This window comes from Schistocerca nitens, chromosome 10, assembly GCF_023898315.1.
Source record: "Schistocerca nitens isolate TAMUIC-IGC-003100 chromosome 10, iqSchNite1.1, whole genome shotgun sequence".
Classification (NCBI taxonomy): domain Eukaryota; kingdom Metazoa; phylum Arthropoda; class Insecta; order Orthoptera; family Acrididae; genus Schistocerca; species Schistocerca nitens.
The window spans coordinates 75630327-75655671 of NC_064623.1; the positions used below are offsets into that span (position 1 = coordinate 75630327).

At 46.0% G+C, this 25345-nt stretch overlaps 2 protein-coding genes across 3 annotated transcripts in view; one reads left to right on the forward strand and one right to left on the reverse strand.

The window, feature by feature from the left end:
- Positions 1 to 25345, reverse strand: part of LOC126210534 (UDP-glucosyltransferase 2-like) — a 706192-nt gene that overhangs the window by 366026 nt on the left and 314821 nt on the right. The window lies entirely within an intron of this gene.
- LOC126210537 (speckle-type POZ protein-like) overlaps positions 1 to 25345 on the forward strand; it is a 54751-nt gene that overhangs the window by 24972 nt on the left and 4434 nt on the right. For both annotated transcript variants that reach the window (XM_049939788.1, XM_049939789.1), the window contains one exon: positions 13955 to 14412. In XM_049939788.1, coding sequence (XP_049795745.1) covers positions 13955 to 14412 — 458 coding nt within the window. The remainder of the gene's footprint in view (positions 1 to 13954; positions 14413 to 25345) is intronic.

Below are 25345 nucleotides of genomic sequence, written 5' to 3' on the forward strand. Positions count from 1 at the left end.
TATCTGTGCACCCAGGGCTTAGCTCCTGCTTCCAGTCTGGTCGTTCTCCAGATAAACCACCGACTGTTGCTCAGTGCTGCTCTATCGCCCTGCCACAGTGGCCTTTCACTGTGTCCTGATGTTCACACGGTGTCTTATGCATGGTGTAATTAGACTGTAGAGGCGTTGTTCAAGTTATATTTGAAGGCTGAGGTCAGATAGTGGAAATACAAGTAAATGTTAAAGGGCTCAAACACTGGACTAAACGAAAAAACCATCTGAAATGTAGTGGAACTAGAGGATGTCTTAAAATGGCAACAATCGTCAGGATGAAGACAGCAGTCAGGTTCAGTCTGGAGCCCTGTGCAAAAGAAAATGACATGTCTCCAGAATGCAACGTCAAAATGAAGAGGAGCATGCAAAATACAGACTCAGGAAACCCAAAAGCGAATGTGAATGAAAATCAGTCAGCTCCAGACTCAGAATCAGAATACAGGACGGTTGTAATTAAACTTTCGCTACTTGAGGGGGCCTGCATGAAAAACGACTGATCGTACGACAGTGAAACTTTGTGGAAATATTTGTAAGGACTTGCAGAAAATAAATATGGAATAAAGCATAGAAAGAAACCCATTTTAATTTCCACTTGAGAGGGTAACATTTGAAACTTCCTGACAGATTAAAACTGTGTGCCGGACCGAGACTCGAACTCAGAACTACTTAAACCTAACTAAACTAAGGACATCACACACATCCTTGCCCGAAGCAGGATTCGAACTTGCGACCGTAGCGGTTGCGCTGTTCCAGACTGAAGCGCCTAGAACGGCTCGGTCACAGCTGCCGGCCAGCGAGGTGTATTGAAGGGACGTATAATGACAGTTGATTCTGCATAACTACTCTATTAGCAGCCGAAAGGAAGTGGCTTTCGTGTGGGAACCGCAGACATTTGATGACAAGGCGACAAGTCAACCGAATCCTCCACCGGGAAACACGTCTGGTGTGTCATACACGGCATTAGTGACAGTACGTGTGTCATATGGTAGGAATCTCTTAACCGACGCACCTAATGTATACGACTGAAAGAGAGTGAGATCTGCTTCCTTGCCCGATGTAGGTGTTCGTGTGAACGTGAATGTGATCACTCCCAAGGAAACGATGAAAAGATAATAGTTTGCAACATAAGCTGCAACAAATGAATGCAACAGTTTCGCAGTCACACATTCCCTGTGCTCTGTCAAAATATATGTTTTTGACGTTTTTGAAGTTGTGATCCGTTTTGGAAGTCTTGACTCTTGCATTCCTTTGTCGTAACATAATTCAAACCCACTTCTTTGTTGTTTTCCTTTCTTTGAGACGTCTGTGTGGTATCTCGCCTGCTCTTACTATTCATCACATTTACTTGCGACGGTAACGTATTCTTACCACATGACTCAGATTCTACAAACAATGGATAGTATGACAACTGTCAAGACTACAGGAGGAGAAGAAACATTCTCCTTGAAAAGGTCCCGAGTTTGAGTCTCGGTCCGGCACACAGTTTTAATCTGCCAGGAAGTTTCATATCGGCGCACACTCCACTGCAGAGTGCATATCTCATTCTCGAAACATCCCCCAGGCTGTGGCTAAGCCATGTCTCCACAATGTCCTTTCCTTCAGGAGTGCTAGTTCTGCAAGGTTCTCAGGAGAGCTTCTGTAAAGTTTGGAAGGTAGGAGACGAGGTACTGGCAGAAGTAAAGCTGTGAGGACGGGACGTGAGTCGCGCTTGGGTAGCTCAGTTGGTAGAGCACTTGCCCGCGAAAGGCAAAGGTCCGGAGTTCGAGTCTCGGTCCGACACACAGTTTTAATCTGCCAGGAAGTTTCATACCAGCGCACACTCCGCTGCAGAGTGAAAATCTCATTCAAGATAACATTTGTTTACTGTGTACCGCATATACGTTCCGGATTACGAACTATGCTCAGTGCGTGGATTCAGGACAGCCTGGAACTGCACTTGACACACCATTACACAACTGTTTGCAGCACTTTTCGGTGGATCACGGAACGTTCAGATGTAGTCAGCAGCTCATACACTACTGCAAGATGCATCCAGCATCCTCAGCCGAGGCAACAATAACTTCTTCAACAATTTGGGCGCAATTGGCCATCGGCCTCTCCCAAGAATCATCCCCAAATCGCCAGTTAATTCAAACTTCCGAATCAATTACTTCGACTCTGATGCGGAATTAGGACCTCTCGTGGAGAGCAGCAGCACTGTTGCTGTTATTTTGATGAAACAGCATTGCGAATAATGCCCTGCTCATCTTGTCCAGACCTATGTTGACTGTCTGCAACTGTAATGCACAATGATGTTTGTCTTGCAACCCTACGTCAGCACACGAGTTCTGCAGAGCAAGTTTCAGTATCATTCCTATGAAGTTAGGTACCATTATGGTAAATACTTACAGTCTTATGTCTACAGTGGCTCAATTGTAATACTAAACACCCCATAGTTCAGTATAGCGTAGAATACAAATTACACTACTGACCATTAAAATTGCTGCACCACGTAGATGACGTGCTACAGACGCGAAATTTAACCGACAGGAAGAAGATGCTGTGATATGCAAATGATTAGCTTTTCAGAGCATTCACACAAGGTTGGCGCCGGAGGCGACACCTACAACTTGCTGACATGAGCAAAGTTTCCGATCGATTTCTCGTACACAAACATTAGTTTACCGGCGTTGCCTGGTGAAACGTTGTTGTGATGCCTCGTGTAAGGAGGAGAAATGCGTACCATCACATTTCCGACTTTGATAAAAGTCGGATTGTAGCCTATCGCTATTGCGGTTTATCGTATAGCGAAATTGCTGTTCGCGTTGGTCGAGATCCAATGACTGTTAGCAGTGGGTTCAGGAGGGTAATACGGAACGCCGTGTTGGATCACAACGTCCTCGTATCACTAGCAGTCGAGATGACAGGCATCTTATCCGCATGGCTGTAACGGATCGTGCAGCCACGTCTTGATCCCTGAGTCAACAGATGGGAACGTTTGCAAGACAACAACCATCTGCACCAACAGTTCCACGACGTTTGCAGCAGCATGGACTATCAGCTCGGAGGCCATGGCTGCGGTTACCCTTGACGCTGCATCACAGACAGGAGCGCCTGCGATGGTGTACTCAACGACGAACCTGGGTGCACGAATGGTAAAACGTCATTTTTTCGGATGAATCCAGGTTCTGTTTACAGCATCATGATGGTCGTAACCGTGTTTGGCAACATCTCGGTGAACGCACATTGGAAGCGTGTATTCGTCGTCGTGGTATGGGGTGCCATTGGTTACACGTCTCGGTCACCTCTTGTTCGCATTGACGGCACTTTGCACAGTGGACGTTACGTTTCAGATGTGTTACGACCCGTGGCTCTACCCTTCATTCGATCCCTGCGAAACCCTACATTTTAGCAGGATATTGCACGACCGCATGTTGAAGGTCCTGTACGCGCCTCTCTGGATACAGAAGATTTACGACTGCTGCCATGGCCAGCACATTCTCCAGATCTCTCGCCAACTGAAAACGTCTGGTCAATGGTGGTCGAGCAACTGGCTCGTCACAATACGCCAGTCACTACTCTTGAAGAACTGTGGTATCGCGTTGAAGCTGCATGGGCAGCTGTACTTGTACACGCCATCCAAGCTCTGTTTGACTCAAAGGCCGTTATTGCGGCCAGAGGCGGTTATTCTGGATACTGATATCTCAGGAACTATGCACCCAAATTGCGTGAAAATGTAATCACATGTCAGTTCTAGTATAATATATTTGTCCAATGAATACCCCTTTATCATCTGCATTTCTTCTTGTTGTAGTAATTTTAATGGTCAGTAGTGTACCTAGAACTGACAAATTACCTCTTGAACGCTTCTGCGTTTTGTTCTCCTTCCTGCTGTCTTGTTCTTCAGTGCGTTGAAACTTTCTATCACATCGTCTTGCCATTTGTCAGCATTTCTCTTCCAATGAACCAAGAGTGTTGGGTAACTTACCCTGTCAGTCAAGTGGACAGGGTGCTACATTTTCGAACCTCATCCAGAAAATCGCTAGATTCTCCTCCATAGATGGCCAGGTAGCCCGTCAACGGCAGCCGACGGTGTGTGTGCACTCCCGCGGTGATCTCCAGTTCCCAAAGTAACTTTTTACAAGCGTCTGTGAGTGCATCCAGCTGTCTATCTTCTAAGATAAGTCGTAGGGTCAGTACTGCCTCACGTGTTCCAACATTTCCCCGAGGTCGGCTTCTACCAGTTTTTCCATTCGTCTGTACAGAATTCGTGTTAACATTTTGCAGCCATAACTTATTAAACTGATAGTTCGGTAATTTTCACACCTGTGAACACTTGCTTTATTTGGGATTGGAATTATTATATTCTTCTTGAAGTCTGAGGGTATTTCGCCTGTCTTATACATCTTGCTCATAAAATGGTAGAGTTTTTCCCGGGGCCTTGTTTCGACTTAGGTCTTTCAGTGCTCAGTCAAACTCTTCACTCAGTATCATATCTCCCATTTCTTCATCTAGGGCCCCTTCCATTTCCATAATATCGCCCTCAATTACATCGCCCTTGTATAGATCCTCTATACAATCCTTACACCTTTCTACCTTGCTTAGAACTGGTTTTACATCTGAGCTCTTGATGTTCACACAAGTGGTTCTCTTCTCTCTAAAGGTCTCTTCAATTTTGCTGTAGGCAGTATCTATCTTACCCCTAGTGATATATGCCTCTACATCCTTACATTTGTCCTGTAACCATCCCTGCTTAGCTATTTTGCACTTCCTCTCGATTCATTTTTGAGACATTTGTATTCCTTTTTGCCTGCTTCATTTACTGCATTTCATCAATTAAATTCAATATCTCTTTTGAACACAGATCAAGCATGAAAACAGGAAGGAGGTGCACTGAACTGTAAAAGAAAAGCAAAATAGAAACTACATAATGGGCGAGCCGTGTTCAAACCGCCTTGGCGCTGTTATTATTATTTTTTCGCTGTTGGATTTATTGAAATTTGTGTCAGTGTCGTGGCTTAACATCCGTTTGCAACAGCGAGGTGTTTGTTTGGCTCTGAGCACTATGTGACTTAACATCTGAGGTCATCAGTCCCCTAGAACTTAGAACTACTTAAACCGATCTAACCTAAGGACATCACACACATCCATGCCCGGCAGGATTCGAACCTGCGACCGTAGCGGCAGCGCGGTTCCGGACTGGAGCGCCTTTAACCGCTTGGCCACCCCGGCCGGCAATGGTGTGTTACAGAGCAGGAAATCCTGAGAACCATTTCCAACTTAAAAGCAAGTACATCCAGCGGCTGGGATGACATCTCAGCCAAATTTCTGAAAGAATGCAGTAATGAGTTAATAAAGCCACTGCAACATTTAATAAACAGCTCTTTCAGACAGGGGTCATTTCCGGACTTGTTAAAAGTCACTGAAATAAGACCAGTGCATAAAAAGGGAAAAACTACTGATGTACAAAATTATAGGCCTATTTCATTGACATCAGATCTTAGTAAGTTGTTGGAAAGGGTATTTCTTGATCAAATGGAATCATTTTTCTCTAAGTACAATATATTAAAAAGTTCTCAACACGGTTTCAGGAAGGGCAAGTCTACAATAACAGCCATAGCCACATTTATTCAAGCGATATTGAATAAACTTGATGATGGAAACAAAGGTATTGGCACCTTTCTAGACCTATCTAAGGCTCTTGATACTGTAAATCACACCATTCTTCTACATAAGTTAGAAACTTATGGGGTCAGAGGAGTGGCATTAGATTTGTTAAGATCGTACCTTGATGACAGGGGACAATGTGTTAAGTTGTATCATACAACCGGGGGACTTATACAAACAGTAAAATCATCTTATAAAATTCTTAACTGTGGAATCCCTCAGGGAAGTATTATTGGGCCTTTTCTGTTCGTTGTGTACATCAATGATATAATAATTCCAAAAAATGCAGACCTAGTGAATTATGCCGACGACACCTCCTTCATAAGCCGGGGCCCTACAAAACAACTAGCAGTGCAAAATAATATCAAGAACACTGGCCTCACCACAGAATATATGACTAAACATAAATTGGCATTAAGTAAGGAAAAGACAGTTCTAATGGAGTTTATGCTAAATTAGAAATCAAGTGGATACTGAGCCAGAGTTATCAATTGAAACAACTGATAAACATAAATTCCTGAGTATTATAGTTAATGAACATCTTACATGGAAGGAACACATCAGCTACATGTGTAAAAAAAATCTCGTGCAATACCTACCTGCTAAAACGCCTTTCTAGCATAATAGCGTCACCAGTCTTAAGACAAATCTATTTTGGTATTATACACTCCCACATACAATACGGTATTGAGATTTGGGGCGGGGCACCAACGGTATACATGGATAGGGCTTTTAGAGCCCAGAAGAGAGCAATTAGGATAATAGCGAATATTAGTAAACGTCAATCCTGTAGAGAATACTTCATTAAGTATAATATACTAACAGTGTATTCATTATATGTTCTAAGGACGATACTGTTTGTAAAAGAAAATATGGAGCACAGTGTAATAAATAGTGATATCTATAGTGATAATACAAGGAAGAAAGAGGATTACCACATAAAATTCAGAAATAAGAAAGCAACCGATCATAATCCATTTTCTGCTGGAAGATTTTTTTACAACAGACTGCCAAATACCATAAAAATGTTAAAAGGAAACATATTTAAAATAAAATTAATGCAGCTGTTAATTGCTAAATGTTTGTACTCCATCAAGGATTTTTAATGTTCTATGTACTTTATTTCTACTACTAAACTATTATTATTGTTCGTGTATGTACTGACTGACTATGTCCACGACTGTAAAAGTTATTATGGACAAATAAACCATTATTATTATTACTCTATAATTCAGTACCATTTTGGTCACAGAGTGTCTGGACATTTTGTTTTGATCCACCTACCGCTTTGACATAAGACCAAAATTTCTTAGGATTTTCTGCCAAGTCAGTACATAGAACTTTACTTTCAAATTCGTTGAACGCCTCTCGCATAGCCCTCCTCACACTACATTTCGCTTCGTGTAATTTTTGTTTGTGTGCAAAGCTTTGGCTATGTTTGTATTTTCTGTGAAGTTCCCTTTGCTTCCGCAGCAGTTTTCTAACTCGGTTGTTGTACCACGGTGGCTCTTTTCCATCTCTTACTATCTTGCTTGGCACATATACTCATCTAATGCATATTGTACTATCTGTTAGAAGGCGATGAGTCGCGCGCTGTCTGTAAAATATTATTTCGTGCATACTTCGGAATAGCTGATACCCGTACGTATGTTATCGTTGTTGTTTGATGCAGCTCTCCATGCTACTCTATCCTGTGCAAGTTGCTTCATCTCGCAGTACCTACTGCAACCTACATCCTTCTGAATCTGCTTGGTGTTCTCATCTCTTGGTCTCCCTCTACGATTTTTACCCTCCACGCTGCCCTCCCAATACTAAATTGGTGATCCCTTGATGCCTCAGAACATGTCCTACCAACCGATCCCTTCTTCTAGTCAAGTTGTGCCACAAACTTCTCCCCAATCCTATTCAACACCTCCTCATTAGTTATGTGATCTACCCATATAATCTTCAGCATTCTTCTGTAGCACCACATTTCGAAAGCTTCTATTCTCTTCTTGTCTAAACTATTTATCGCCCATGTTTCATTTCCATACATGGCTACACTCCATACAAATACTTTCAGAAACGACTCCCTGACACTTAAATCTTTACTCGATGTTAACAAATTTCTCTTCTTCAGAAACGCTTTCCTTGCCATTGCCAGTCTACATTTTATATCCTCTCTACTTCGACCGTCATCAGTTATTTTGCTCCCCAAATAGCAAAACTCCTATACTACTTTAAGTGTCTTATTTCCCAATCTAATACCCACAGCATCACCCGACTTAATTCGACTACATTCCATTATCCTCGTTTTGCTTTTGTTGATGTTCATCTTATACCCTCCTTTCAAGACACTGTCCATTCCGTTCAACTGCTCTTCCAAGTCCTTTGCTGTCTCTGACAGAATTACATTGTCATCGGCGAACCTCAAAGCTTTTATTTCTTCTCCATGGATTTTAATACCTACTCCGAATTTGTCTTTTGTTTCCTTTATTGCTTGCTCAATATACATATTGAATAGCATCGGGGAGAGGCTACAACACTGTCTCACTCCCTTCCCAACCACTGCATCCCTTTCATGTCCCTCGACTCTTATAACTGCCATTTGGTTTCTATACAAATTGTAAATAGCCTTTCGCTCCCTATATTTTACCCCTGCCACCTTCAGAATTTGAAAGAGAGTATTCCAGTCAACATTGTCAAAAGCTTTCTCTAAGTCTACAAATGCTAGAAACGTAGTATTCGGTTATTTCAGAGTCTCATGCTAGCCCACAATATTTAACAGAGTAAATAATATTGCAGCATTCAGTAATTATTTTTTTGATTAATCACTGCATATATAGAATTAAACGAAAGTCCCAATCCCGAGTACCGCGATATACCCCGACGCCGTTGCCGTTTTAGGCTGCTCTTTATTGCACTTCTTGTTATTGGGCCTTTCAAGGTTTCCATTTTTGATTTGTTTCTCACAATTGAGTACAGCTTCTTCCTGTTTTCATGCTTGATCCGTCTATCCCCTGGGCTCTCTTACCACTAAATCTGACGGCGGTGTCATGGGGAGTCTCCCTTGTGAGTAACATTTTATGTTTGCGATAAAGTTAGCTGGCACACTGTGCGCATCCGTTAACCAGAGCCCTCATGAAATTGTGGAGCTTTGCCCAAGCTTTGCCCAAGAATGGGGTTCTTCACACAGTTTGTTATGAAAAAAGTGTAGGCCTATTTTTGTTTGAGAACTACACTGTGACTGGAATGAAGAAAAACACAGCTTCAAGGGCAGGGTTAGATGAGTCTTTTGCAGCTAGTCACTATTTTGTAGAGTGTTTCTGTATATAGAAAACACGAACAATGTTTTCCTGGCAATTCTGGAAGCCTTCTGCTGCTCCTGCCATAAATCAGTTTGTCTCGATTGCACGACAGCAACAGATTACAGCTGGGCATCCTGTTCTTTTCGCATTTACCGCACAGGCCGCTCGCACCAATTGTGCGATATGTGTCTAATGTCTGAACCCTCTGTTTTGCTCTGTAGGAACCTCCACAGGCAGTTAGGAAGACGGGTTGCCGGGTTTCGAACCCTACGGATGATCTTCATTTTTTATTAATACTTTAAACAGTGGAGCATTTTCTGGGTAAATCATACACTTGTTTGATTTTTTTTTTAATTTGTATTTTATTAGGATTCCGTACTTCAGTCGGTAAAAACAGAAACCTTATAGCATCGTTCTGCTGTATCTCTGTCTCTCCGCCTGTTAAGATCTTTTGTCGGAGGATCAGGCAGAGATGTCAGGTTGAAACGTATGTCAAATACGGGGGTGGTTTGAAAAGTTCTCGGAACGGAAACGAAAAAAAGTATTTACATCACTGGAACCTTTTTTTTATTTTTCAACGTAGTCTCCTTGTAGGTTAATGCACTTGGTCCAACAATGACATGAGTTTCCTCCAGGACTGCAAAATAGTTGTCAACTCCGGCTATCAGTTCTTCGTTTGAAGTGCATCTTGGTCCACCAAGAAAAATTTTCAGTTTTGGGAGGAGATGGAAGTCTGAAGGAGCCATAGCTGGTGTATAAGGCGGGTGTGGCAACAGTTCATGCCTTGTGTATTGTGTATTGAGTATTGTGTATTGCCCTTATATACGCTAGCTGCCGGCTGTGACGTCACTGGTGCCCGTGACATTGCCATATATGGACATTTTGAGTCGGCGTTCGATGTGCCCTCTTCAGCCGCGCGATCGCTGGATCCCACGGAGCACTGAGCTGCTAGTTTCTCGCGTAAGTGTGGCCAAATGACGAAAGTGTCGTCAACGTATCGAAAAAAACACTTCGGATTCAATGGCACAGTATCTATGGCAATATCCTCAATATTCTCCATGAAGAGGTTTGCAACAGCTGGAGCCAACGGGCTACCCATTGCTACGCCGTCTGTCTGATGGTAATACTGGCCGTTGTACACGAAATAGGAGGACGTAAGAGAAACTAGACGAGTTTTTGGAACACCTCAGTGGCATCAACAGTACTATTCAGTTCACCATGGAGGTGGGAAAAGTTAATGCATTGCACTTCCTCGACGTCCTTGTCCATCGTAAACGAAATGGGTGCCTTGGCCACAGCGTCTACAGAAAACCCACCCACACAGACCTGTACCTGCACGCCACCAGCCATCATCATCCAGCACAGAGGCGCACAGTATTACAAACATTGGTGCATCGTGCAAGAGGAATATCAGACGACGACAACCTGCCCCATGAACTGAGCCACCTACGCAAGGTTTTCAGGAATAACGGCTACAGCGCCCATCAAGTGAAAGAAGTGATTTCTGGGGAATATCAGAATAAGACCACCAACGAAGAGCAGGAAAAGAAACTTGCTTTCATTCTGTGGCTCTGTGTCAGCCAAGATATGCCTCCTGTTGAAAAGACACAAGATCAAAACCGAGCGAGGCGGCGCAGTGGTTAGACACTGGAGTCGCAATCGGGAGGACGACGGTTCAAAGCCGTGTCCGGCCATACTGATTTAGGTTTTCCGTGATTTCCCTAAATCACTCCAGGCAAATGCCGAGATGGTTCCTCCGAAAGGGCACGGCCGACTTCCTTCCCCACCCTTCCCTAATCCAATGAGACCGATGACCTCGCTGTTTGGTCTCCTTCCCCAAACAATCCCAATCCCAACAAGATGAAATCAATCTTCAGGCCTCCAACGAAAATCCGTCAATTACTGAGACCAGTTAAAGACGCAGTAGGTCTCAGAACACCTAGAGTCTACGAAATTTCTTTTGAGTGTGGCCAGAAGTACATCAGTGGTGCGCACTGTGGAACAACGCAGGAAGGAACATGAGAGGTAGTAGCGCCTACGTTATCCAGAGAAATCTGCGTTAGCTGAGCATGCGTTAGAAAACGGTCACCACATAAAATTTGACGATACCTCTGTCGTGGCTCGCACTAACGGCTTCTGGGAAAGGAAGCTATTGAAATAAAAATTATCGCAAACACCCTGATGTAGTAACCAAAACCAAATGCGGGAACGCCTTGTGCTACAGATCAGAGCCACCAGGCAGGGAAGCCGCCGGCGGTAGAGCATGCACCACCGGGTAAACACAAGGACGAGTCGGACGACAGACCAACGACAACCGACCACGACCGACTATGACCCGCACAACAAGGAAGAGATAAACAACGGAGGCTTGTAGAAACCACAACACCAAACACCAACAGTAAATCCACTCGGAACCAGAGCCAGGCAAATGTCAACAATGAGCAACGACCAGAACGCAGTACCGCCGAGATAGAGACGCAATCTAGAGCGAGTACTAGACTGACTGGACTAGGTTTTTTTTTTCTTTATTGTATTTCAATTCCCCATCGGGGCGGGCTGGCAGCAGCATATACGCTGCTCTTCAGCCGAAAGACATAGAACAAAACAATAGAAGACATTTAAAAACAGCAAAGGAGAGAATAAGGTGAACATAGATATAAAAAAGGGGGAACAACATGGAAGGCAATAGACAAAAAATGGGGTGACTAAAATTGAGTTAAAAAAAACTGTTTAAAAGTAGCACACACAAAAAGCCACACGCTGCGACGATTAAAAGAACACAAGGCACAGCACATAACGTAACACTGACGGCGAACCTCAAGGCAGTACACAATTAAAATCACACCTCTTGACGCACAGGACAAACAGCACTAGACACAACACTGATGTGGCACACTGATGACGATCAATACAGAGGATCTGCCAGGCGCTAGGAGATGAGGGAGACCTGAAGAAGGGAGGGAGGGGAAGGGATGGGGGAGATGATCGGGGGGCGCGCTGAAGAAGGCCAGGTAGGGAGGGATGTGGGAAGGAAGGAGGCAAGTATGGGGTGCACGGTCTCTGGGGAGGGGGGGATGGAGAAAAATCCGCTCTGGGGGAAGGAGGGAAGAGGAAAACGGGGGCCCTGGGGAGGGGGGGGGAACAAGGCCAGGTTATAGTTGGAAGGAAGGGTAGATGTCACGGCGAAGTTCGTCATCCGGGAGGGGGAGGCGTTGGAAATTGCCCTGATGAAAGAGATGGAGGGTGTGGAGGTGGAGAGAGGGAGGGATACAGCGATAGAGGCGCGGCAACGGGCGGGGGGTGGAGAGGAAGGAGGAAACCAGAGGGTGGGGGGGATCAAGCCTGCGAACAATGTAAAGGATGCGGAGATGTTGGAGGAACAGGAGGAGGTGGGGGAAGGGGATCAGTTCATACAGGAGCCGTGTGGGGGAAGGAAGGCGGATACGGAAGGCAAGGCGGAGCGCATGGCGTTCAAGGATTTGGAGGGCCTTGTAAAAGCGGGTGGGGGCGGAGATCCAGGCAACACTGGCATAACAGAGGATAGGACGGATGAGGGATTTTTAGGTGTGGAGGATGGTAGAAGGATGCAATCCCCATGTCCGGCCAGACAGGAGTTTCAGAAGGCGGAGGCGGGAATGGGCTTTCTGCTGGATGGTCAGGAGATGAGGGGTCCAGGTGAGGTGTCGGTCAAGGGTGAGGCCAAGGTATTTCAGGGTGGGGGTGAGTTGGATAGGACAACCATAAAGGGTGAGGTAGAAATCATGGAGGCGGAAGGAGCGAGTGGTGTGGCCTATGATGATTGCCTGGGTTTTGGAGGGGTTGAGACGGAGGAACCACTGGTTACACCAAGTGGTGAACTGGTTAAGGTGGGTTTGGAGTGTACGTTGAGACCGTTGAAGGGTAGGATAGAGAGCCAGGAAGGCGGTGTCATCAGCATACTGGAGAAGGTGGACTGGTGGGGGTGGCTTGGGCATATCAGCTGTATACAAGAGATAAAGGAGAGGGGAGAGGACAGAACCCTGGGGGACGCCAGACGTGGGATAAAAGATACGGGAGTTGGTGTTGTGGAGGGTGACATAGGAAGGACGGTGCGAGAGGAAGGAAGCGACCAGACGGACAAAATTGATAGGCAGGGCGTAGGTTTGTAGTTTAAAGAGAAAACCGGGATGCCATACACGGTCATAGGCATTTTGGAGGTCAAGGGAAACAAAAATGGCGGAGCGACGGGAGTTGAGATGGAGGGACAGAAGGTGAACAAGGTTGAGGAGTTGGTCGTCAGCAGAGAAGGAGGGTCGGAAGCCCTGGACTAGGGCAGAGCGGGTCCCTATATACGAAACCGGAGGGAGCGGCTATTGGCCGCGGTCTGCACGTGGTGTAGCGGTGGCTGCGCGAGAGCCGCTGCGCGGAAGAGCCGCCGCGGACGCGGAGCCCTCTATGGGCTGGCCGCGTCCATTTGTTCTGGCGCGTGTTCGACTTCCTGTGCGGAAGGTACTAGACCTGAATAGAGACGGTGGCTTGCAGCTCAGCGCTGCGTGGGGTCCAGCGATCGCGCGGTTGAAGAGGGCACATCGAACACCGACTCAAAACATGCCCATATATGGCAATGTCACGGGCACCAGTGACGTCACAGCCGGCATCTAGCGTATATAAGAGCACACCAACATCCCAGTGGTAGTCATATCACATGACAATGGCCAAGGAGTGCTTGGCCGAAAGCTCGTGTACTTTTAAGCAATTGACGCGGTTGGGAACCCGAGAAAATTTTATTCACATACTGACATGTATTTCATTGTTATATCGGATATAATATTTAGTGACTTAGGGGGTTAATTAGCTAAGTCCTTTGGAAGTATACTGATTTTTATTGTGTCCTTCGTTACCAAATGCAGCGCTGAAAATGTCTCTCTGGTGCCTTTGCCTTTTCTGAAGCTAAACTAACCGTTATCTGGATTCATCATTAATAGGTGTAAACATTTTCGTGTCGACAGCTGCCTGTCATAGAGTCTGAGCTGTTCAAAGTGGGCGAGGTGCAGAGGAAGGAGTGGCTGCGAGGCTTCAGCCAACCGAAGGATGTGCAGTCAGACGAGCTACTGCTGGAGAGCGAGGTGGTCGTGGTGCGCGGCGTGGCGGAGTCCGCTCCAGGACCCGCCAACAGTCTCAAGGGTGACCTGGCAATGCTGCTCAAGCTGGAGGAGGACGCTGACGTCACGCTGCTGGCCGGATCCGGCGCGGAGCGGCTGAGGGCGCACTCGACGATCCTGCGCGCTCGCAGTCCTGTGTTCGCTTCCAGGTTGCAGTCACCGGAGGTAGCCACCAAATCTGGCTACGTGTTCGACATGCAGGACGTGAAGCCGCGCGTAGTCAAGGAGCTGCTTCGCTACATCTACACCGACAGTACTCCGGAGCTGTCTCAGATGCCGGAGGAGCTGCTTGCCCTCGCCAACAGGTTTGATCTACAGACAGGATAAATACAGCCAACTGTGCCACATGGTCCTCTCTCTCCATCGGCTCCCCAGCCCCATTTTGTTTTTTCCTCTCCTCCCCCCTTTTTACCCTCATCTGTCCGGATCCTCCCCCTCCCCCTCCCCCATCTGCCTTAGGCTTTGGTGTGTCATCTTCGTGTTTACTCTATAGTCCAGTGTTTACGTGCACATTCAGTGTTGTACATTCCCTTTTTTAAGTGTTGCCAACCCTGTCTCCATTAGCATCGTCAACCACGTGTTTTTATACACTACTGGCCATTAAAATTGCTACACCAAGAAGAAATTCAGATGAGAAACGGGTATTCATTGACAAACATATTATACTAGAACTGACATGTGATTACATTTTCGCGCAAATGGTTCAAATGGCTCTGAGCACTAAGGGAATTAACTTCTGAGGTCATCAGTCCCCTAGAACTTAGAACTGCTTAAACCTAACTAACTTAAGGGCATCACACACATCCATGCCCGAGGCAGGATTCGAACCTGCGACCGTAGCACTCGCGCTGTTCCTCACTGAAGCGTCTAGAACCGCTCGGCCACCGCGGCCCGCTATCCCGTACAGGACCTGCAATATGCGATCGTACATTATCCTGCTGAAATGTACGGTTTCGCAGAGATCAAATTAAAAGGAGAGCCACGGGTCGTAACACATCTGAAATGTAACGTCCACTGTTCAAAGAGCCGTCAATGCGAACAAGAGGTGACCCAGACGTGTAACCAATGGCACCCCATACCACCACGCCGGGTGATACGCCAGTATGGCGATGACGAATACACGCTTCCAATGTCCGTTCACCGCGATGTCGCCAAACACGGATGCGACCATCATGATGATGTAAACAGAACCTGGATTCATCCGAAAAAATGACGTTTTGCCATTCGTGCACCCAGGTTCGTCGTTGAGTACACCATCGCAGGCGCTCCGGTCTGTGATGCAGCGGCAAGAGTAACTGCAGCCATGATCTCCGAGCTGATAGTCCATGCTGCTGCAAACGTCGTCGAACTGTACGTGCAGATGGTTATTGTCTTGCAAACGTCCCCATCTGATGATTCAGGGATCGAGACGTGGCTGCACTATCCGTTACAGCCATGCGGATAAGGTGCCCGTCATCTCGACTGCTAGTGACACGAGGCGGTTGGGATCCAGCACGGCGTTCCGTATTACCCACCTGAACTCACCGATTCCATATTCTGCTAACAGTCATTGAGTTCTCGACCAACCCGAACAGCAATGTCGCGATACGATAAACCGCAATCGCTATAGGCTACAATCCGACCTTTATCAAAGACGGAAACGTGATTGTACGCTTTTCTCTTCCTTACACGAGGCATCACAACAACGTTTCACCAGGCAACGCCGGGCAACTGCTGTTTGTGTATGAGAAATCGGTTGGATACTTTCCTCATATTAGCACGTTGTAGGTGTCGCCACAGGCGCCAACCTTGTGTGAACGCTCCGTAAAGCTAATCATTTTCATATCAGAGCATCGTCTTCCTGTCGGTTAAATTTCGCGTCTGTTGCACGTCATCTTCGTGGTGTAGCAATTTTAATGGCCAGTAGTGTACATATGAGAGAGAGAAGGCGGGCAGCTGTTGCATTCCTACTTGTGGTGATTAATTTGTGTGGCATGTAAGCATGCCTCTGGAATGCCTGGGGCAACTTAATGGCTCTGAGCACTATGGGACTTAACATCTGTGGTCATCAGTCCCCTAGAACTTAGAACTACTTAAACCTAACTAACCTAAGGACATCACACACATCCATGCCCGAGGCAGGATTCGAACCTGCGACCGTAGCAGTCGCGCGGTTCCGGACTGAGCGCCTAGAACCGCTAGACCACCGCGGCCGGCGCAACTTAATGCTAGTATGGTTTATACTCTGATGAGTCAAAACAATATGACCATTGACCATTGCGTAACTGAAATGCGAACGCGCATCTCGGAAATGACAAAGCTAGTGGCAGTTCTCGTCCTACTGTCGTGAACGTAAATGTAAACTGTTGAAGTACTGTGTAACGACAAGTAGGTGACAAGGTGTTGGATGTCCACCGTTCATCAGACAGTGTGAAGGTCAGAGGTTCCCCCACTCTGAAAAAGGAAGACATGCTGCGATCTATGGCAGATCTGACGACAGAGTACAAAATTGAGCACGCACAAGTGTTATGGAGCACACGGTTCCGCGCACATTGTTGAACATGGGGGTACACAGAAGACGATTTTTACTTGACCCATGTTGACCCTACGACATCGTCTACTACAGTTGCAATGGGCATTGGATCACCGATGTTGGATAGTGGGTTGTTGAAAACACGTCGTCTGGTCAGATCAGTTACCGTTGCTGCTACGGCAGGATGGTGGTCGTGCTTGGATATCCTGCCATCCAGGTGTACAGCGACCTGAAACATGCCCTGCGCCATAGATGCAGGATAAGGTGAAGTGTTTTGCTATGGAAGACGTTCACGTGGGCTTCCATGGGACCTGTGGTAGTAACCAAAGGCACCGTGACAGCTGTGGAGTACCATATGTGAGAGAGTTCCGTGAATGTACGAGGTGCATTCAAGTTCTAAGGCCTCCGATTTTTTTTCTAATTAACTACTCACTCGAAATCGATGAAACTGGCGTTACTTCTCGACGTAATCGCCCTGCAGACGTACACATTTTTTACAACGCTGACGCCATGATTCCATGGCAGCGGCGAAGGCTTCTTTAGGAGTCTGTTTTGACCACTGGAAAATCGCTGAGGCAATAGCAGCACGGCTGGTGAATGTGCGGCCACGGAGAGTGTCTTTCATTGTTGGAAAAAGCCAAAAGTCACTAGGAGCCAGGTCAGGTGAGTAGGGAGCATGAGGAATCACTTCAAAGTTGTTATCACGAAGAAACTGTTGCGTAAAGTTAGCTCGATGTGCGGGTGCACTGTCTTGGTGAAACAGCACACGTGCAGCCCTTCCCGGACGTTTTTGTTGCAGTGCAGGTAGGAATTTGTTCTTCAAAACATTTTCGTTGGATGCACCTGTTACCGTAGTGCCCTTTGGAACGCAATGGGTAAGGATTACGCCCTCGCTGTCCCAGAAAATGGACACCATCATTTTTTCATCACTGACGACAGAGTACAAAAGTACCCGAAATTTTTTTGGTGGCGGTGAATCTGTGTGCTTCCATTGAGCTGACTGGCCCTTTGTTTCTGGATTGAAAAATGGCATCCATGTCTCATCCATTGTCACAACCGACGAAAAGAAAGTCCCATTCGTGCTGTCGTTGCGCGTCAACATTGCTTGGCAACATGCCACACGGGCAGCCAAGTGGTCGTCCGTCAGCATTCGTGGCACCCACCTGGATGACACTTTTCGCATTTTCAGGTCGTCATGCAGGATTGTGTGCACAGAACCCACAGAAATGCCAACTCTGGAGGCGATCTGTTCAACAGTCATTCGGCGATCCCCCAAAACAATTCTCTCCACTTTCTCGATCGTGTCGTCAGACCGGCTTTTGCGAGCCCGAGGTTTTTTCGGTTTGTTGTCACACGATGTTCTGCCTTCATTAAACTGTTGCACCCACGAACGCACTTTCGACACATCCATAACTCCATCACCACATGTCTCCTTCAACTGTCGATGAATTTCAATTGGTTTCACACCACGCAAATTCAGAAAGCTAATGATTGCACGCTGTTCAAGGAAAACGTCGCCATTTTAAGTATTTAAAACAGTTCTCATTCTCACCACTGGCGGTAAAATTCCATCTCTGGAATGTATTGACAATGAATGCGGCCTCATTTTAAAACAATACGCATGTTTCTATCTCTTTCCGGTCCGGAGAAAAAAAAATCGGAGGTCTTAGAACTTGAATGCACCTCGTATGGCGCATGTGATAAGAGTTCCAGTAAACTGCGACGTTTCAACGAAGCGTGTGTTTGTCATCTTCAGACAGTAATGTCGAGTGTTAATAGAAGACCCATGAAGGACAACTATTACCAAGGCTAAAGACGAGCGCAAATAAAAAAGGGAACCTCACGATCAGGGGCTGAAGACGATCGACAGCCGCGTCATCCCCAGTGATCCATCATCAGATGTGGTATGGAGGGGCATGGGATCAGGACATCACACTCACATGTTAAATAAAGTGTATTCACGCCGAAGTTTGTAACTAATTTACGTTTTTTTAAATAGTTCAATAATTATAGGGTGGTCACAAGGCCTTAATTATCATCTAGGAATTTCAAGGTCCGACCATGAATCTTAGCGACGGTGATGGTCCTTGTCTACACATTCACCCTTGCGATACATTTTTCCCAACGACTGAAGACTTAACAGAGACATTGCTTGTAGAAGTTAGCATTTTGGCGGTTCAGGGCGTGTCCTATCTAAAATAAATCTACATCTTGATCTACATCCACATGATTACTCTGCCACTCACAGTTAAGTGTCTGGCATTGGATTCATCGAACGACTGTCAAGGTGTTTCTATACCGTTCCACTCTCGAACGGCGCGCGGGAAAAACGAGCACTTAAATCCTTCTGTGTGAGCTCCGATTTTTTTTATTTTGATAATCGTTCCTCCCTAAGCAGGTGGGCACCAACAAAATACTATCGCAATCGGAGAAGAGAGTTTGTGATTGAAATTTCCCGAAATGTTGCTGCCGCAACGTAAAGCGTTTCAATGATTACCACCACATTTCACGTATCATATCCGTGGCAACATCTCCTCTATTTCGCGATGATATGAAACGAGCAGTCCTTCTTTGAAATTATGCGATGTCCTCCGTCAGTCTCATCTGATGCAGATCCAATAACGCACAGCAGTACTCTAGAAGAGGACAGACAAGCGTGGTGTAAGCAATCTCTTCAGCAGAACTGTTGTGCCTTGTAAATGTTCTGCCAATAAACCGTAATATTTGGTTTGCTTTCCCCAGAGCCGGCCGGTGTGGCCGAGCGGTTCTAGGCGCTTCAGTCTGGAACCGCGCGACCGCTACGATCGCAGATACGAATCCTGCCTCGGGCACGGATGTGTGTGATGTCCTTAGGTTAGTTAGGTTTAAGAAGTTCTAGGGGACTGATGACCTCAGATGTTAAGTCCCATAGTGCTCAGAGCCATTTGAACCATTTGAGGTTTCCCCAAAACATTATGCAATCGTTCCAATTTAAGTTATTCATAACAATAATCCCTAAGTTTTTAGTTGAATTTACAGCTATTAGATTTGTGTGATTTATTGCATAACCGAAAATGAGCGGATTTCTTTTAGTAGTCATGTGGACTGCATCACACTTTTCATCACTTAAAGTTAATTGCCACTCTTCGAGCCACACAAATAACTCGTCTAAATCATTTTGCAACTGGTTTTGATCATGTAACGACTTTAGAAGACGGTAAATGACAGCATCATCCGCAAACAATCTAAGAGGCCTGCTCAGATTGTCTCCTGTGTCATTTTTGAAGAGCAGGAACAGCAAAGGGCCTGTAACACCTCCTTGGGGTATGCCAGATATTACTTCTGTTTTACTCAATGACTACTGGTCAATTACTGCGAAATGTGACAGGAACTCACGAATCCAGTCGCACAACTGAGATGATACTGGAAAGTCGTTTGTGTGGAACGGTGTCGAAAGCCTTCTGGAAATCTAAAAATATGAAATCAATTTGACACACCCCGTTGATAGCACTCTTTACTTCGTGAGAATAAGGAGCTGGTTGTGTTTCACAAGACCGATAATTTCTGAATCCGTGCTTACTATTTTTCAATAAATCGTTTTCTTCGAGATAATTTATAATGTTTGAACACTCCCAATGTTCCAAAACCCTACTGAAAATCGAGGGGCATTGGAAGCGTGTATTCGTCATCGCCATACTGGCGTATCACCCGGCGTGATGGTATGGGGTGACATGGGGTTGTAATTCAGCGGATTATCCCTGCTTCCTCTCTAGGGTACTGGTGTAGCCCGCTCAACTTTCCAGCCGCCTTTTTGGCCTCACTATGGGGTTTTCATCTGGGTTTCGTGGCAGACGAATATGGGGCAAAGACCCAAGAAGCATCATGTACAACGTAATTGCACGTAGTATGCTCCCGTGGTCGTGTGTCGGTTACGAGCAAAGCGTAACACCATACAATGGCTGTCCCAACAAAAACTCAGCATCATCTTGCGCGATGATTGATTCGTCTTCGACATTTTTTGCGGTGATGACTGTATGTATTTTAATCATCTGTAGCCTCTGTTGTCAGGTCGTCCTACGTTGTTTCTAATATTACGCTGATAGTTATCACGATACGCTTGTTTATGTGCAACTGAATAAAACCAATGTTGTCATGTCATACACGTTTCGCTTTTAGTTTTTGAAAGACATGGTCAGTTGCCTGAAATATGCATTCGTGCACACATAAAAATGTATACTGTATATTTCAGGCCGATAAAGGCGCCTTTCAAAAAATAAAAGCAAAATGAGTGCGGTATGATAAAATTACACTACTGGCCATTAAAATTGCTACACCACGAATATGACGTGCTACAGACGCGAAATTTAACCGACAGAAAGAAGATGCTGTGATACGCAAATGATTAGCTTTTCAGAGCATTCACACAAGGTTGGCGCCGGTGGTGACACCTGCAACGTGCTGACATGAGGAAAGTTTCCAACCGATTTCTCATACTGGTGAAACGCTGTTGTGATGCTTCGTGTAAGGAGGAGAAATGCGTACCATCACGTTTCTGACTTTGATAAAGGTCGGATTGTAGACTATCGCGATTGCGGTTTATCGTGTCGCGACAGGCATCTTATCCGCGTAGCTATAACAGATCATGCAGCCACGTCTCGATCCCTGACTCAACAGATGGGGGCGTTTGCAAAACAACCATCTGCACGAACAGTTCGACGGCGTTTGCAGCAGCATGGACTATCAGCTCGGAGACCATGGCTGCGGTTACCCTTGACGCTGCATCACAGACAGGAGCGCCTGCGATGGTGTACTCAACGACGAACCTGGGTGCACGAATGGCAAAACGTCATTTTTCCGGATGAATCCAGGTTCTGTTCATCATGATAGTCGCATCCGTGTTTGACGACATTGCGGTGAACGCAACATTGGAAGCGTGTATTCGTCATCGCCATACTGGCGTATCACCCGGCGTGATGGTATGGGGTGCCATTGGTTACACGTCGCGGTCATCTCTTGTTCGCATTGACGGCACTTTGAACAGTGGACGTTACATTTCAGATGTGTTACGACCCGTGGCTCTACCTTTATTTTGATCTCTGCGAAACCGCACATTCAAGCAGGATAATGTACGACCGCATGTTTCAGGTCCTGTACGGGTCTTTCTGGATACAAAAATGTTCGACTGCTGCCCTGGCCAGCACGTTCTCCAGATCTCTGACGAATTGAAAACGTCTGGTCAATGGTGGCCGAGCAACTGGCTCGTCACAATGGGCCACTCACTACTCTTGATGAGCTGTGGTATCGTGTTGAAGCTGCATGGGCAGCTGTACCTGTACGCGCCATCCAATCTCTGTTTGACTGATTGCCCAGGCGTATCAAGGCCGTTATTGTGGCCAGAGGTGGTTGTTCTGGATACTGATTTCTCAGGATATGCGCAGCCAAATTGCGTGAAAATGTAATCACATGTCAGCTCTAGTATAATATATTTGTCCAATGAATACCCGTCTATTATCTGCATTTCTTCTTGGTGTTGCAATTGTAATGGCCAGTAGAGTATTTTCATTCACTTACAAATAGACGGACCTAATGTGACAATTATCAATATAATATTTGTGACCACCACGAAAAATTACAGTTATGTAATCAATTTTTGGTATATTTTTAGGTACATGTCTGAAATACCAGTAGTGTGTGCACAGAATAAGTTGGACCATTAAGGGGCCTGAACATGTTCAATATTTATTGACAATAATAGTTCGTCAGCACTTCAATAAATGAAGCAACCCGCACACCATCAATATTATTGTCAATACTGACAGACGGTAAGGTGATTTTGCAAGATTAAGATGTCAAACGCCCAAAAGAAAGCTTGCGTCACAATCATACCAGCTGTAACAACAGAAAAAGAGGGAATTCTTCAGAAAATGGCTGAGAGAGAGCGACTTGTCGCATATTAATTTACTGACTGAAATCAGAATCACGTTCGCAAAATATTTCATAAAACTGTTTTCGAATGAAGAAAGAGAAGTAAAAATGTAGTGTGTTGAACAACGCAGCCTGCTACGGTAATTATCATGTAAAGTAAAGAACATTTGTCACGTGTATTTTGCACTGTAAGACAAAAAATAGATGCTCCACGAAGTAGATGCCAAAATGCGACGAAAATCGGTAGATGTGCTGTATATGTACGGGCAAACAAACGATCACAATTCAAATTATTTATTCCAGAGGAAAAGCTTCAGGAACTGAACAACTCAATAACGCGTTGGTCCACCTCTAGCCGTTATGGAAGCAGTTATTCGGCTTGCAATTGATTGATAGAATTGTTGGATGTTTTCCCCACTGATATCGTCCCATATTATGTCCCATTGCCCCGTCAAATTATCACTCGCTGGTTGGAGGACCCGGCCCTTAATGTTGCAGACGTTCTCACTGGAGAGTGATCCGGCGACCCTGCTGGCCAATGTAAGCTTTCGTAACCACGAAGACAAGCAGTGGAAATACTCGCTGTGTGCCAGCGGGCATCATTTTACTAGCTTGCCACGAAGGGTAGCAAAACAGGGCGTAGAAAATCGTCGACGTACCACTACGCTGTGAAGGTGCCACGGATGATAACCATAGAGGGTTGACACACAGTCAACATAGATTTAGAAAACATCGTACTTGTGAAACACAACTAGATCCTTACTCGCATGAAGTGCTGAGTGCTATCGACTAGGGATTTCAAACTGATTCCGTATTTCTGGATTTCCGGAAGGCTTTTGACATTGTACAGCACAAGCGGCGGGTAGTGAGATTGCGTGCTTATGGAATATAATGTCAGTTATTTGACTGGGTTCGTGATTTCTTCTCAGAGAGGTCACAGTTCGTAGTAATTGACGGAAAGTCATCGAGTAAAACAGAAGTGATTTCTGGCATCCCCCAAGGTAGTGTTCTTTGCCGTTTCTTATCTATATAAACGATTTGGGAGACAATCTGAGGAGCCGTCTTAGGCTGTTTGTAGATGATGCTGTCGCTTATCGACTAGTAAAGTCATCAGAAGACCAAAACAAATTGCAAAACGATTTAGAAAAGATATCTGTATGCTGCGAAAGTTGGTAATTGAACCTAAATGCCGGCCGGAGTGGCCGTGCGGTTCTGGGAGCTACAGTCGGGAACCGAGCAACCGCTACGGTCGCAGGTTCGAATCCTGCCTCGGGCATGGATGTGTGTGATGTCCTTAGGTTAGTTAGGTTTCATTAGTTCTAAGTTCTAGGCGACTGATGACCTTAGAAGTTAAGTCGCATAGTGCTCAGAGCCTTTTTTGAACCTAAATGAGGTCATCCTCATGAGTGCTAACAGGAACTCGTTAAATTTCGGTTACACGATAAATCAGTCAAATCTAAAGGCCGTAAATTCAACTAAATGCCTAGGAATTACGAACTGCTTAAATTGGCAGGAACAGATAGAAAATGTTGTGGGGAAGGCTAACCGCCGGCCGTTGTGACCGAGCGATTCTAGGCGCTTCAGTCTGGAACCGCGCTGCTCCTACGGTCGCAGGTTCGAATCCTGCCTCGGGCGTGGATGTGTGTGATGTCCTTAGGTTAGTTAGGTTTCAGTAGTTCTAAGTCTAGGGGACTGATGACCTCAGATGTTAAGTCCCATAGTGCTCAGAGCTATTTTTGAAAGCTAACCAGAGACTGCGTTTTATTGGCGCGGCACTTAGAGCATGTAACAGATCTACAGTAATAAGGAGACTGCCTACACTACGCTTGTCCGTCCTCTTTTAGAATACTGCTTCGCGGTGTGAGATCCTTACCAGATAAGATTGACGGAGTACATCGAAAAAGTTCAGAGAAGGACGGCACGTTTTGTATTATCGCTAGGCAGGGGAGAGAGTGTAACGGACATTATACAGGATTTGGGGTGGACATCATTAAAACAAAGGCGTTTTTCGTTGCGGCGGAATCTTCTCACGAAATTCCAATCTCCAACTTTGTTGATGCCGACCTACATAGCGAGAAACGATCACCATGATAAAACAATGGAAATCAGAGCTCGTAAGGAAAGATATAAGAGTTGGTTATTTCCGCGCGCTCTACGAAATAGGAATAATAGAGAATTGTGAAGGTGATCTGCAGAGTATCCATGTAGATGTAGATGTAGGGTCCTGCTATGAAAGTAAATGACGCCCCAGCCCGCTCGGTTGGCCGAGCAGTCTACGCACGGCTTTCCGGACGGGAAGGAGCGCCTGGTCCCCGGCACGAATCCGCCCGGCGGATTTGTGTCGAGGTCCGGTGAACCGGCCAGTCTGTGGATGGTTTTTAGGCGGTTTTCCATCTGCCTCGGCAAATGCGGGCTGGTTCCCGTTATTCCGCCTCAGCTACACTATGTCGGCGATTGCTGCGCAAACAAGTTCTCCACGTAGGCGTACACCACCATTAGTCTGCCACGGAAACATAGGGGTTACACTCGTCTGGTGTAAGACGTTCCCTGAGGGGTCCACCAGGGGCAGAACCGCACAATAACCCTGGGTTCAGTGTGGGGCGGCGGTGCGGCGAAGTGGACTGCGGTAGTCGTCGTGGGGTTGTGGACCACTGCGGCTGCGACGGGGCCAGAGCCTCTCCGTCGTTTCTAGGTCCCCGATTAACATAACATGACATAACATAAATGACGTCCCAGAGCATAACTGCTGGTTGACGGGCCGTGTGGTGGGTGAAAGTCAGGATGGTATGCCAGCGGTCTCCGGGGCGTCTGGAGACACAGCT